General features: G+C 39.8%; 1 protein-coding gene across 3 annotated transcripts in view; it reads left to right on the plus strand.

Annotated features, from left to right (window-relative positions):
- Positions 1-15,747, plus strand: part of LOC124416655 (angiogenic factor with G patch and FHA domains 1) — a 47,542-nt gene that overhangs the window by 30,874 nt on the left and 921 nt on the right. For 2 of the 3 annotated variants that reach the window (XM_046897913.1, XM_046897912.1), the window contains exon 8: positions 1,083-1,331. The exons of the other annotated variant lie outside the window; for it this stretch is intronic. In XM_046897913.1, coding sequence (XP_046753869.1) covers positions 1,083-1,229 — 147 coding nt within the window. In that variant the 3' untranslated portion in view covers positions 1,230-1,331. Of the gene's footprint in view, positions 1-1,082; positions 1,332-15,747 lie in introns of those variants that run through there. 3 annotated transcript variants of the gene reach the window in all.

Here is a 15,747-nt window from a genome sequence, read left to right on the forward strand (position 1 = left end):
GAGACGAGACGAGACGAGATGAGTAGAGTCCGACGAAACGGTCCGCCATGAGCCATCCTCGTGTATTGGGGCTCGTTTGGCTTTCTCAGGATTCCTTGAAGCGGACCATCGGCTGCAGTGAGTCAACCTCCACCAACCGGGCAGAAGGCTCCACAGCGAATTTATTCAATGCCGCAAAACAATAAGACGGCAGTCGTCGCGACGAGACGATGGGGGGAAAGACGATGACGAGAAAAAGGAGGGGGGGGGGAGAGGAGGGGGGGGAGGGTCGCGAAAACCGGCGTGAGGTGGCGGAATGCAAATTCCATCTTCTTCGACCTGGAGCTCTGCCATCGTCCTGCATTCGCACGTACCTCGGACTCCTTGCAACGTGTAACGTCGGTTATATTGGGCTTAATTTTAAACCCTGCTACCCTGTGAGTCGCGATTTTCATTCGATTTCGTCCATAATTGCGAAAATGCTTGTTTATAGGTTAAGATTGAATTTTTAGCCCAAAATCGCGAGGAGATTGATCGGTGAAATTGAAAAATACTCTCGATTGCTACGGTTTCATTAAAGAGAAGAAGAGTTTTTTTTTTAGCTTTTCGAGAACGAAAAACAAAAAAATTTATCTCATGATCGAAGATCAATGATCGGTAACATCGAATGAATGCTGAAAAAGTTTGATAACGTCGATCACGTATTAGGGAAAATGATATTGTTTCAGATCTGGAGAAATGATTTTACTACGAAATCGAAGGTTGATGATCGATGAGATCAAATGAATCAGCTTAAAAAGTTCGATCACGTGGATTACATTTTATCGAAAACAAATTTTGTTTTTCAGATATACAGAATTCATTTTATTCAAAAGTCAAAGATGAATGGTTGACAAAATCGAATTACTATAATGTACTAGAAATAGGAAAATTCTATGGAGATCGTATACTAAACCAATTGTTTAAACTAAGTTTGAATTTCTTCACAACTATATATTTACCCTCAAATTGTCGAGCATTTTATTTCATCGTTATTTTCATTCTCCATCAAATTTTTTCATTCCATCGTTATTTTCATCCATCTTCAAATTTTTTCATTCCAGGTACCAATCGTGTCAAATCACAAAAAAGCGGGGCTGGGTGCTTCGGATGCCGGTATGGTTCCGACTTTGGATTCTGATCCAAACACGGAAAAGAAACAGGCCATGTGGAAGAAGACTCAGCAACGATATCAAGAAATTCCTGACTGAAAAACTAATAATACCTTTTTATAATAACAATAATAATAATTTAAACACATTCATCATCGTTTACCGCAAAATTTACAGCCATAATCAATTTATTTTTCGATCGATATTTTTTTTCCTTCAATCCGATCGATTTATATATTGCCGATATGAAAGACTTCGAAATTATTGTTTCTATTTAAAGTTTTTCTCCCAGCCTGGTTTTTTTTCCTTTTTACATCGATCGCTATCCTCTCTCACTTTTTCTATTTCGTGAAATACGAAGAGGAGAAATCGAACAAGAGGTAGATCACGTTTATGGTAATTTATCAGGAATTTTACACTGTGTTGTTCGTACTAGTATAACGTTATATCGTTATTACTTTTGTTTGTCATTTCCATATTTTCAAATACAATGATTGTCGTTGCTTTATTCGTGATCAATTTATAATAACAATTTGTAAATTCTTGGTACATGTACTTATATTTTGAGCATATCGTGTTAACACCACGTATAAAAATAATCGAGTGTGAAAAATCAGACACAATCGCAGGTAAAATCGATTCTAAAACTACAAATTCAATCAAACTCTGCTCCGTAATTATATATTAATTATTATACCTGTTATTTCTTGTCGCAAAGTCATAAATGAATCAAGTCGTTTCCGTTATTTATTACATAAAAAATGAAGAAGTTGTGATTATCGTATTCGAATATTAATTGAAAGCTGGTTAATTCCTGAATGAGAAATACGAATTTCGAAAGAAAGACTTTCGAACTATGGATTACATACTATATATTAGGGTGGCGCAAAAAAACCGACCATTTTTTTTTTTTTTTGAGTCTCGTGTGACAAAATGTTAGTTTTTGATGTTTTAAGAGTCCACCCCAAAGGACAGTTCAAAAAAAAATTTTTAAAAGGTCGCTCCACATTTTTTAAAACGTTAGAAATCGACAAAAATCGATTTTTTTTTCTCGGTACGGTGTAATTTTATAGACAAAAAAAAAAAAAAAAACAAGTTTCCGAAAGTCTCAGTTCAAAATTAAAATTTTGAAAGGTCGCTCATAATTTGTTTTCAATTTTTTGGTGCATTTCTTCAGATCTTTTCGAGCGACCTTTTAATATTCATATTAAAATTTCATAAATTTTTTTTCTTTAATTTAGTAAGAAAGAACCGTTAACAATACACCGCGACATGAATTAAAAATCAAACAAAATACTGAAAATATAATTTTTTTAGTTTAATTTTTTGACGATTTTTGACATTTTAAAAAATTTGCAGCGACCTCTTAAAATTTTTTTTTTCAACTGTCCTTTGGAGTGGGCTCTTAAAACATCAAAAACTAACATTTTGTCACACGAGATTCAAAAAAAAAAAAAAAAAATAGTCCGTTTTTTTGCGCCACCCTAATATATTATATATACACGTCAAGATGAAATTCCGATACGTACTATAATATATGAATAATGATCCTTTGGAAGACTTTGACTTCGTCACGGTTGCAGTTCGCCGGCACGCTGTCCCTTAGAGATATAAAAAGGTTCTCGCCTCTCCATCCTCTTTCATTGTTTTTATCGAGTTGTTTATAAAAGACGCTCTCCGGCCAAGGCGGGCGTAAAATATAAAATAACATGTACAGCGGTATACATTATTATAGAGGTATATGTGTATAGTGGCAGTAATTCTATATGTGTACCGGAAACGAAAATAATTCATTCGCAGTCAACCGTGAACTCGATCACGAGCTAAGAAACACGAAGCGGGGATGGAAAATATCGCCTTGCAGACCGGCTACAACTTACGTACATACGAGTATAATAGATGTTGGTGTACGTTAGAGTGTTTAAATAAAAAAAACGTTGAAAAATCGTGAGACTATCCCTAAACAGAAATCCTGTTAAAATATGAGCCCTTAATATTGTTATTCTATTGTGTCGATTCTCAATTTTCTATTTCCATTTAAATGACATGGGAAATTTTTTTTCTGAACTTTGGAATTTTATTTTTACTGTACAATAAATAATAAGCAAGATGGATTTTTGTAGGAAATTGAACGCTCTATAAAAATGGGCTGAACAAAGATTTCCGTAAGAACCATTGAACTGTTCAAAATAATATTGCATCGTTGTTGAAACAAACCTGTAAAAAGAGGGATCTAGATACATAGTCGATGAAAAAAAAATTATTAACCTGCACAGAAAAGATTGCAGTTACAACAACCTCTTGCAGAAAATTCAGATAACGAAGCGAAGTAAAGTGAAGTAAAGCGAAGTGAAGTGAAGTGAAGTGAAGTGGACGTCGTGACGCCGCGGGGAAAGAGGAGGGAGGGCTGGTTGGGCGTACCTCTCTCCTTCTTTCGATGCATCAAGCTTTGATTTATGAAGGTTATTAATTCTACGGAAAATTACTATAATTTATCGCACGTGTAACAGTTACAAATACAATAATAATACACAGGGTATCAACTCCGCGTCTCGGTTCATATATCATCAAGGTGTATCAAGTTGGTTGGATATATACACCTACAACTAGACACGCGTACTTTTCTTTTTTTAACCTTTTAAGTCACGCATTTTTCCACTCAATATTTTGGCCGAATTTTATCAGTCGAGGGTTTTTAGCGGTCGCTGATGACGAATGTGAAGTCTTTTTATGAATATTTTGAAACTTTGAAGTCTTATCTTACATTTTTATGGGGATTCTAACTCTTTTGCAGTCATATTTTTTAACCGAATTTTCAATATTGGTTTATTGTAAGTAAACGTGACAATAATATAAAGTTAGTCGATTAAATTGCATAACGAATTGACTCGAGGATCCCAATGCTTGAAATCGCGTGAAAGGCAAGTGAAAAGTGAAAAACTTTAAAAAAACCTCCAGGTTACACCACGCAAAACCTTTTATAATTACTTTACAGTTTGAATTATTCTTTCTCTTTTCTCAAAATTCCGATTCGGTCGGTTCCGCAGCGCGTAAAATCGGTGCTGCAAACCTTTAATCTCGAACCACCACAAATTTGCAACATAAAATAAAATCGATCGGTTAACTATCTAAAAAATCGCGATCCAAGTTCGCCTTTCAATTCTGCGATTAACGACTTCCACCTACTCACGCGGCACGTTTAGGTAGCTATAAGTAATCAGAATCGAGGAGTGCGAGCATCTGTTGGGATTTCGGCAGTAAGGGACCCTGGAGGCGTCCTATATGTATAGGTATACCTATAATCGGGGCAGGAGTGTCTGGACCCGGCGGGAAGCTGAAAGTTTGGGAGGGGTGATGAGGGAAGGGAGAGGAAGAGAGTGTTTAGGCTGAGTCAGTCGGGTGATATCATTTTTATAAGCCTCATAAAATCCGAAGAAATAGTTTTGGCAAGCGAAACGAGGCTATTAGCCGTCCCGTCCGTGTCTCACGAAGGGTCCGTCCCTCCGGCATCGCGGGATATAATATCTTTCGCCCCCGGAGCTTTTAGACTCGCCGAGTGTGCGCCCGTCCACGGACGGTTATAGGTATAGGCGAGTTTTTTTATCGCGGGGATGCCAGTGAAAATTAGTCAAGCGACATATCTCGGCCCCTTAGGCCCGCTCGACCCTCTTGACCCTTCCATGTATGTACACGGTGGGCCGGGGCGAAAAAAAACCAGACCTATCTTAACAGCTCAGGGAACCTGCAGCCTTTGGTATAGCTATACCTAATATTGCTCGTACTTCGTTTTTCGAACCGACGCGGCGGAGAGATAGCGGAATCGGTAAATGCTCCGAAGAAAGAATTCGTCCCTTCAAATTCCCCGGCGAATTGTAACACGTGCGTGAAGATATCCCGGCATTCTCCAGGGATAGAAAGAGAAAAGGAACAAACATACAAAAAAAAAAAAACAAAAAAAAAATCGATGACCATTCGGAACTCGTATAGCTCTTGTACATATTTTTTGAAAATTTTTTCTATTTCTGTTTTTTTTTCATCTTCTTCTTCTTTTTCTTCTTTGCTTAGTTCTATTCTTCTTACAATAAATATATTATTTCGTAAACGAGACTGTAACCCTTTACAAAGTCTCGCGATATCGGTGAAATTTTTTACAATCGTGTAAAAAAAAAAAAATATGTTACTAATTGTACATATATTATTTCGAAGTAAACGAAAATTATTGGTCTGGAGAAAAAGGATACAGGAAAAAAAAACATTAAGTGTATTAATTTTTTTATCTTACGTATTCATTTTCTTTCGTTACTTTTACGTACATAGAAAGATTTGCATTTTTCCTGTGGCAAAGAATTGGTTTATCAAGATATATTTTCTGCACCTTGCGCCTTCCCCTATTGAATTCTAAATCGGTAACCCCTCTGTGACGTTCTTCTGTTTTCAACCACCCTCTAGGTGATCCTTTGGGTTACTATAACACGTCCCAAAGGACACTGCACAGACGTTCCCTACGACGCTTGCGAAAACCTTTCGCGCGAGACCCAAGATATAAATTTTTTTCTTCTCCTCTCCTTTCTTTCCCCTTTTATCCTTGCCTCTTACGTTTATCGCATAACAGTACGAGGCTGAAGTTGCGGCTAACGCGTGGACTGCGTAAGCTTTCGGTCGCCTCCGGATGATAATCGCGTCTCGCGTCTCTATCTATAACACATTGGAATCGATGTAATCGCAAAATGAACTTAAAAAATAAAATGAAATCTCAGAAAGCTTAAAACGTAAAACGTTGTATAATTTTCACGCTATATTTCAGATAATTTTGGGCCTGATATATTCGTTGAATTATATTATTTATACCGTGATGGTATAAAAAGGTGGGCTGATCGTTAAACGCGGCAAATTCTGAGTGCATCGGGGGTGGAAAGAGGAGTCAAGAAAAAAAAAAGATCAAAAATACTGACACGGGACAAATGAGCGTGATTTTTTAGCGCTAGTCGCAGTTAAGGACGAGGCTAAGCCTGCGAATTTCGGTACCCTGGTGCAGCAATTCGCCGCCTATAGGGCCCAGTGCCAAATAAATGCGTGAGCTGATGTCTGATACTGCAGGTATACGTCCCCTCGTGCTTCTGATATACGGACAAATCAAACACGCTCCTGCATCACGGCAGAGCCGGCAATTTTTCATCGACGAACCTTATGGCGATAGCGAGTTACTTATTTTGTACTTATTTTACATTTTCTTTTTCACTCTTTTTTTTTTTTGCAATCCGTTCTTTAACAGAGACTTGATCTTGTTTCTTTTTTTTCTCACATCTTTCGCCGCGCTAAATGTCCGCAAAGTTTATCCTTTAACTGAAAGGTGTGCTTTCGTGTTGTTCCTATTCAACTCTAAATCGGGGCTCATTATTTCGCCTGAGAACAAAAAAAAAAGTTGAACATTTTAACGATTCAACGGAGCTGAAGAGTAGAAATTAACCTTGTATGTACATTAGGGTGGCGCAAAAAAACCGACTATTTTTTTTTTTTTTTTAGTCTCGTGTGACAAAATGTTAGTTTTTGATGTTTTAAGAGCCCACTCCAAAGGAGAGTTCGAAAAAAAATTTTTAAGAGGTCGCTCCACATATTTTGAAACGTCAGAAATCGTCAAAAATCGATGTTTTTTTTTTTAATTTTTTTTCTCGTTACGGTATAATTTTATAGACAAAAAAAAAAAATAAGTTTCCGAAAGTTTCAGTTCAAAATTTGAATGTTGAAAGGTCGCTCATAATTTTTTTTAAATTTTTTGGTGCATTTCTTTAGATCTTTTCGAGCGACTTTTTAATATTCACATTAAAATTTCATAAATTTTTTTTCTTTAATTTAGTCAAAAAGAATCGATAACAATACACGACGAGATGAATTAAAAATCAAACAAAATACTGAAAATATAATTTTTTTAATATAATTTTTTGACGATTTTTGACATTTTAAAAAATTTCGAGCGACCTCTTAAAAATTTTTTTGAGCTGTCCTTTGGAGTGGGCTCTTAAAACATCAATAACTAACATTTTGTCACACGAGACTCGAATCGCGATTACCTATGAGGTGCATGCAGCAACGCTGCAGGTACAGTGCAGAGCTCTGCGGTTTGCATTGGCATCACAAACGGCAGGAAATTGAACGGTAGAAATAATTAGCGGATCTATTTACGAGGCTCTTTGCCTTTCAATCGCATTGTGTTTCACCGTAGCTGAACGGCAGCGGTGCAACTATCGCGGAAATGAGCTTGCAGCGGAAACTGCGTGCCTGTAATCCGCCAGGTATGCGGGCCAGGATGGAACGTGCGGAAGATGCACCCGATGCAGTAACCGCCGGTTTGTACCTACAGCTGCCTGCCTCCTCGCATATTCCTTGCAGTAAAAGCTGCCATGCCCGTCTGCAGACTGCGTAATCCAACCCTGCAAAAGCAAGACTATCGCCTTTCCAGATACGGCAAAGCGAAGCAAAGCGAAGCGGAGCAGCACGCGAAACGCGAAACTGTGATCTGCGTGACCACCGACTGATGCATCGTTAACCCCTGAAACAGCTTCGCTGATCCACCGTAACAAGTGGATTCTATCCGGCAATCGGACAGCCTCGCCTACTTTCGTCCAGTTTCACCGTGGAATTCGTCCGAAAAACGCATCGCAGAAGAGAAAAGACTGCGAGTGCCGAAGACCTTTCGAAGTCACGTTTTCCGACTTGTTGATCCTTGCCACTTGGCTGACGAATGATTTTGCATTACCCATATTTTCGCTCTCTCGGCTTGCATGGAGACAAATCTTTTCTTCCTGTCTTATTAGCCAGCCGAGCCAATTAGTTAAACCCAGAGACTGAATCATTACTGTGAAAAGTTTTGGTATTGAAATTGACGAAAATTTATCGCTTCAAACTACTTTGGAATCACTTGTGTAATCAATATGTAAATCCAGCATCAGATAGTCTCAAGTTGACGCCAAACTGTGGTCTGCAGAAGTACACACTGAATTTTTTTTCTCTTCTCTTATAACAGCGATGCAGGTCCATTTGGAATCAGGATAATTGATAGATAGCTTAGAGTTGATGACGACGGTAATATCGAACACGTGCTCATTATTCATCAGCTGAAATGTTAAGCTACGAAAGATCCGATCTCTGATCAAACTCCAAAACGTGTGTACGACAAATACTTGCGACTCTGTTCTGTTCCAGAGACAGATTCTTCCGGCGATGAAAAACTACGCGTAAAATAAATACGTCCTTGCGTCAGAGACCCTGTATAATAAAATATGACATTCGATGTGTCGACTGAAACGTTTCGTGAGAGCGAAGTCCGCGCTTTGAATTCCGTGCGACTAGTTGCGCCTGCCGAAGATCTCGGAGTTGGCTAGCCGACGTTGATGATTCGAGTGAATGGTACCGTACCTATAAAGGGCCTAGAGTGAATAGAATCCAGCGGTGTGACGCTGCTGTACGCGTGATGCGTATATTTAGTGCGGTAGAAAACAGGAAGGACCACTTGACCCATATTATACGAGTATTTCGTGCGTGGAGATACGTCCGTAATATCAAAGCATCACGATTATCACAGTCATGATGATCATTGGTGTGTTTTCGTCTATCCATCCAGGCATTCACTGTCCAATGTTGAATCTGGCCTCCGTAGCAGGGCATTTGAGGATTGTTTATGTCGAGCTAGCTGCCTCAGGTCACTGCCTCCCTCGTACGCACATCCGGCACTCTTCTATGGCCTAAGGGTCCAATTGTCGGTAATGCGTGTCTACCTTACGCGCAGTTCTTTTCTATTATCCGACCCATCGCGAGACCTGCAACGGCCCCATCACCGACCTGGACAGGAAGAATGGCGTCCCGGGAACGTTAGATTTCAGCTGGGAATTTGAGAAGCCAACTCGCCAATGCATTTTTTGAAAGAGCGCAGCTTCTGGGAGCCGTTTATCCAGACCCTGGATGTTGGTCAGGGTGCCAACAAGGCGTTTCGGTAACCCTGATCATACCTGACTAAATTTTTCCCCGTATTTATTGAATTTTCAGGGGGTTTGGGAATGTTCGCAAATCCCTTGCACCCCCGTTCATGGAATTTTTTGACCATCGATTTACTTCTCTAGGAATAAGGGTACGTCGGAGAGCCAAGTTTGGATCGTAAATACTTGAACGGAACTGTGATTGAGTCACGAAACGGTTTCACTTGGCGCGTGACGCAACGTCCTCGTTGCAAGACCTTTTCTGCTTCCACCTGTGGAGTCGCCATTCTTTTGTTATCGAAAGCTAAGGATGACGACGTTTGTTCCTTCGACGACTCCATTTATAACGTCCTCTCCATTTCGGTCGGCAGAGTTTAGAGTAGGTATAAAATAATTTCCGTCAAACAGCAATGCCGTCGAGATGTTATTGGCGAAAGCAACAAGGTCGGTATGAATTTAAAATACAAAATTCGAGAGCCATATAAGTAATGCATGACTCCCAGGAGATAAAAACACGTGGTGTACTCGGAACGTGACCGCGAGAATATTTCAATTTGGGAATTGACGAAAACTCCGTTTTCGGCAAGTAGCTTAAACTCCAATGATCAGATGTCGACCATCCATATTACCGTTTCAATATCGAGCAAATCGGGTCTCTTTATTTTGACGTTCCCACGTCACGTTCCCTCCTTCAGGGGTGGAATAAAATCTCTTATTCGTCTGTCGTTTAATTTACAAATAAGTGGAAGACAGAAACAGTGTAGGTATATCGTTCATCGTCTACCGTTGGTATTAATTAACAACAAGCCTCCAGAGTCGATGTACAGCTAGAGAGAACGTTTGTGGTCGACAACAGGCGTGTTTTCTGTCTCCCTCGCCCCTGCAACTTTTGCTTTCTCTTTTGCTTTGGCTGGTGTCTTTCTTTTGCTCACTCCGTTGCTCTGACTTCTGCTTTGCTTAGCACTTCAGGATCGCGATGATCAACAGCCTTGGCTTGTTATGTCTCGTGGCAGGTAGACGAAGACACAACTTCACTTCACGAGGTGAGCAGACCACTACAATTCATTTCAGCACCGCAAACACATCAGCCACCGCGGCACTTCTCCATCGACAATATTGTGACTGTGCGGTTGTAACGAAAAGTCAAAGAACTCGGTGCTTTTAACGTTTAACATTTGACAGTACTTCCGCTGTCACTGAAAGGCGTCAAAATTTCTCGGCTGTAACGAACGGTTCGAATCGTCCAAGTTCAAGTTAAAGCCTTCGTTTTCCCCACGTCAATGTACCGTACCAAAAAGCAAACTTTTTTTCATTTTTCAACAATTTGAACAACTTGTTTTTCCGAAGAACCGCGCAGCGCGTGATGCTGGGAAGATTTATGCCGGAGATTATAACTATACCTACTCCTAACTGCAGACATGGAGTCTATTTTCGTACAACCTTCCGGGTACAACGTCATTTCATGCGATACGTGTATGAACAGTTATAATCTCGGGTAGGTAAAAGAAACTCGACGAATATAACAAATTCCTTTGACCTATAAATTTATTTTGCTTATTCGTTTCTGGTGTACCGAGAATCAACCCGCCGCTGTGCAGACGATGAGAGATGCTTCCATGTATCCAAGCTCGCGTAGATCATAGTCTTGGCTTATTTTCGAACCAAACTGGCGCCGATCGTTCGACCAGCTTTTGCTTACATATATATATATATATATATATATAGCGTATGCGGTCAATTACCATGATCATGCGGGAGCCCGAAATGGCTATGTCAAAAATTGGGCTCGGACACGCAAGGATGCCTCATGTTCCTCAATCGGTAGTGGAAAAGAAGAGTAAATAACTCGTGGAACAATAAAGAAAGATGAGGAGCAGACGTAACGGGTGCAACTCGCCTCGGCGAAATATATGGCGATGAGGATCTCGGATGGCCTTGTGAGTCTCAAAACCAGTCTACTCTGTCTGCCTGCATGGGAATGCCCGCAACAATCGCTCGCACCTATCGCATACATGCATGCCCAATCAAAGGTGTTTGAACCTCCTCTCCACGGATGAGTATGAGTATGCAACGCTGCAGTAGGTACGCGATGCATCGCCTCCTGCATTATGTGTCTGCGAAACATGTCGGGATCGCACAAATATATATATATATATACATATACGTCATATGCATAATAACGCTCATCCGCAGCGTGATGCAGAAGGCTTCTTACTTGGGTTGGTGGATACAGTGTACCATGGGTACCATGGGTGCATAAACGAAACATGCGGAATCATTGAATAATCTACTAAAGACGACGAGGTGGCAACAGGAGGAAAAAAATAACGCATATAAAAAACATTCCGTACGAATGGTGACTAAAACTTGACGATGGATCGTTGGACCTGAAATTGAAGAACGATGCCGAGGCTGAAATTGTCGCTCCTCCTATTTCCACCGACATGCAGTAGGATCTCGGAACCCGCGGGACCATTGTCGCTCGGCTGCACTCCTCATGCCATAGTCAACTACAAATGCAATAGTGTAATCGGTTCGTGGAAGGAAGCGTCACAATATGCCTTTCCCGAGAATATGTCTCGGATGACTTCTTCCGATGCGGCGTGTTGTATACATTATATCTTATACACCTGTAAGCTGTACCCTGTGTATAGCGTATAAGCTTACAAAAATACTTGGAGCTTTTTTCCACTCTCCCTTTCTCTCTCACTCTCTCTCTATCTGTATTCTGTATCTTCTTGTACCATCCACACCGCGTCATTCTGCGTCCCTGATCCAGAGCTACCGAGAAAATTATTCCTGGCAGCCATTCGTTCACTCTAAGATCAACGCAAATCCAGCCTAAACACATTATCGATTTAAAAAAAGATCGCGTAACTTGCTGTACGGTTAGTTACGCAAATGTGGTTATACGTGAGAAGGTCAGAGGTTACCATACCTTATGGTGTTTTATCCGTCCACGGTAGGTGCAAAGATTTACAAAAGCATGCAAAAATAAACTGTTCAGAAATGCAATATATTGCAGCTTGCAGAAATTAGCACGCGTACTTTGACGCAATAAGTGTGCACACGGGTTTATCGATTTATTATTATCTGAGAATTGCACAACGGTCATGGCTTACACTTTGCCTTACGTATACAACAATTTATAACAGTCAGCGAAGTAGGCGCGCAGGATAGCCGAAGGAGCTCTACAAACCGGCGAGTTAGTAACTAGCTTGCTTATTATCATTGTTATGTAAAAGCCGATGATATTTTTAGCGGAAAAATTTACGTGACGAAGGAAGCGAGGTGGTTTGAAATTTTCTGAGAAAAATCAAAGCTGCATGAACACATCGACAGGAAATTACAAAAACAGCCCAAAAGTGCAATCACGTGATATCTTCGAAGGCTGAAATAAGTTAGTACAATTTAAAAACACTTATGTATAAATACAAACATTGTTTGTACGAACAAATAAGTTTAACCTGCCTGGCATCGATTTCGTGATCGAATTTTCACCTTATTCTTGTTGGTACTTAATGGATTTGTAAAACTGGTTGAAAGCATCTTCCTCTTTCCTTCGTTCTTTTTTTCCCTTTCTCCCTGACGTTAATACGTCTCAAGTATTCCGGAACTTAATGATATTCGTGCTGGGGAAGTCGGAGTCCGCCTTAGATGCGTATATAAATAGTTTTATGAATGAGCCAAGATTCCGAGAATGAGATTTGCATGGGCTTCTGCTTAACCTGAGAAATTATAAATAAAACAATTTTAAAAAATTTTATACGCGTGGGTGTCACTGTTATACAAATTTCTATACGACTTCACGCCTCATGTGAAGAATGTTATTACTTGAAACGAATCGACTGAATTAGCCCGATAATGCTCAACCTAAATCTTGTGGCAAAATTTCTTAAGACGTTCTTCAAATTTATGAAGAGTTCGAAAGAACTCACGTTTTGTTAGACGGAATTACGTCAGAAGTCGTGTGCAGATATCATCTGTTCCTGACAGTATAAGCAAACCACCGATCAACTTATTGTTGGAATTTAATTGTTACGCCTGATAATATCGAGTTAATTGTTCTGAAGGTTTGAAATTGCTTCTAAACTTGGCAATAATAGATAAACAACCCAAGTTTCGAATTGTCAAATTCCTTGAATCCATTCCACAAGCCGACAAAGTCTCCTTTATATTTGCGTAATTAATTGTAGGCATATATATTGCTTGAACGGTATCAATTGAAATGTTCTTCTTTGTATTTGACGTGAATGATCGGTATTTTCAGTATTGGATTGAAAAAAAAAAAACAGTCTACGTTTATTACAAAACACAATCTACCCAGGGTAAACAATTACTGTACCTACGCAATATACGAAGGCATCTTAACAACAACCGAATTAGTCGCTCTATGATAAACTAGTTGCCACGTCATCGCGTCCCACTTCTAGCAAAATTGGTTGAATGAATTATAGTTGAAATATTATATAATATCGTATTACATAGATCAAATATAGAGAAGTATCATTATACGTATCATATTTCGTCGCTTCGCGTTTCTTCTCCTCTTCAAATCCTACCTTTGAATATATTATAGTATAAATAGATCATAATTTGGCAAAATTCTATTACTATGTCCGTAAAATGTAAAAGCTTACTTTTTGCAAATTATAATCAATGTACGTATCAACCGTTATTCTAAAATACCTAAATTATTTAACGGGGGAAGGAAATTGTATTCCATTGCTCTGATCCGAGAATCCGTGGCTTAAAATCCGGAATAAAAAACGTATTTGAATATAACAATTATTTGAAGAAAAGCTTTCCGTTTCATGGTCGAAAAAAAATCTCGATTTTTGAAAGTGTTGCTGAATAAAACGACTACCAACCAGTGACTCAATATTTCGAGAAATTCATCTTTCATTATTTTATTTTCACATGTTAGAAACATCGATATATATCACCCATTCGCAATATTGATTCTTCCAAATTTTAACCCCCATCCTATTATTCGATTATAAACTATTTTCATATCATTCGATAATAAATTAAACAATCTATAACATCAACCAGCAGCCAACTTCATTTGCGTCATAACGATATTCTCATTTGATTAATTTTCTCCATCCTTCATCATTTTTCGCAGACTTTTCGGCGACTCGTTTTCCCTCGATTCACCCGAAGCACGTATACTCGCACGTGATTGGCCCCAAGTTCATATCTCTGTGTGCATGTTTGCGGATCGGATACACCGGAAAGTCCGTGTCGCTAGGCTGCGTGTATGCATACATGTATATCCGTACCAGCAGTGTTCTCGCCCGCGCTGGTCGTCCGTCGTAATTAGTCAGGCAGAGGTTATGTCAGTCCGGCCAACCGGCCAACCGACCGACCGACCGACCGACCGACCGACCGACCGACCGGCCGACCGGTCGGCCCGCCGGTCGCACGTACGCGTAATGATACGCTCGCGAGGCGAGGCGAACCCGGTACAACGTCTGACGCCGGTCTAGACGGTCCGCCACGTGTATGCGGCCGCCCCCCTCGACCCCCACGGCCCCCTCAGCCCCCGCGGCCCCCGCGACCTCGCTTATCGCCCCGCGTCCGTATTCCTGCTTTATACCTACCCGCCTACCTGCCGGCGCATGGGAAGGAAGAGGCACACAGCATACGCAGGCCCGTGTTCACCTCCACCACAAGCTCGAGCCGCTCGCGTTCGGTACGCTTCGTGCAATTATTCAAGTATTGCAGGCAATGGTAATGGTAATGCCAACGGCAACGGCAATCGCAAAGATTCCCTCTTAAAACGCTACTTTCAAATCTCCCGCCAGTTGGGGGGTGGCGAAAAATAAAATGGCTGCACTGTATGGGTGGGGGGATGAAAGGGATTGATAGAGGGAAAAATTTAATGATCGTGATGTTGGAGTCTTAGAAAAAAGCGAATGATTGGTACGTAGAATTCATCAATTTTTAAAGTCGAAGTGTGGAGAAGTGAAAGATTGGAAAGGTCGGGACGTGGAATGACAAATTGCTGTGGTCAGAATTCTGCTAGATAATATACAAACGTATACAGATTCTCGATTTACCTGCTCCATGTTTTGACTTTTTTTGATTCGTTCTGTACTTCGTCTTTCTGTATTTCGAATTACTACGCTTTCAATTTTCTGTACACGTAAACTTTTCACAGTTTTTCATTCTACGAATAAGATTTTCGCCTCTATGAACATTCGACTTTCGGGTTTATTTAACAATTATATTTATTATATTATTTAATTAGTTTCTTAGCTACACCCTACCGTACAGAATAATGCAATAAGAATAATTTCATTTTTTATACTTACGAGAAAATTCTCTGGTAGAATGCAGGCTATCGTTATAATACTTGTTTGAATTACATAGTTCGTAGTATTATATAAAACGAAAATATCGCGAAAATTGGTGTACATGTTTTATCGATGAAAGTTCTGGATGTTTAGTTTTCATTCGTTTAATGTAATAATTATTGCTGTCAATACTAGGTTTTTTTGTTATTTCAACGTTTATTAATAATCCATTTGCTTGGTTTACTACATTTTTACAGTTGCGTAATTTCTTCGCACCAAATTGTACAAGAAAATATAGTTCGCTTGACCAGAATCAAAAAAAGTACTTACGCAGAGTAGATTTTT

The sequence above is a fragment of the Diprion similis genome, chromosome 2 (assembly GCF_021155765.1).
Source record: "Diprion similis isolate iyDipSimi1 chromosome 2, iyDipSimi1.1, whole genome shotgun sequence".
In the NCBI taxonomy this organism is placed as follows: domain Eukaryota; kingdom Metazoa; phylum Arthropoda; class Insecta; order Hymenoptera; family Diprionidae; genus Diprion; species Diprion similis.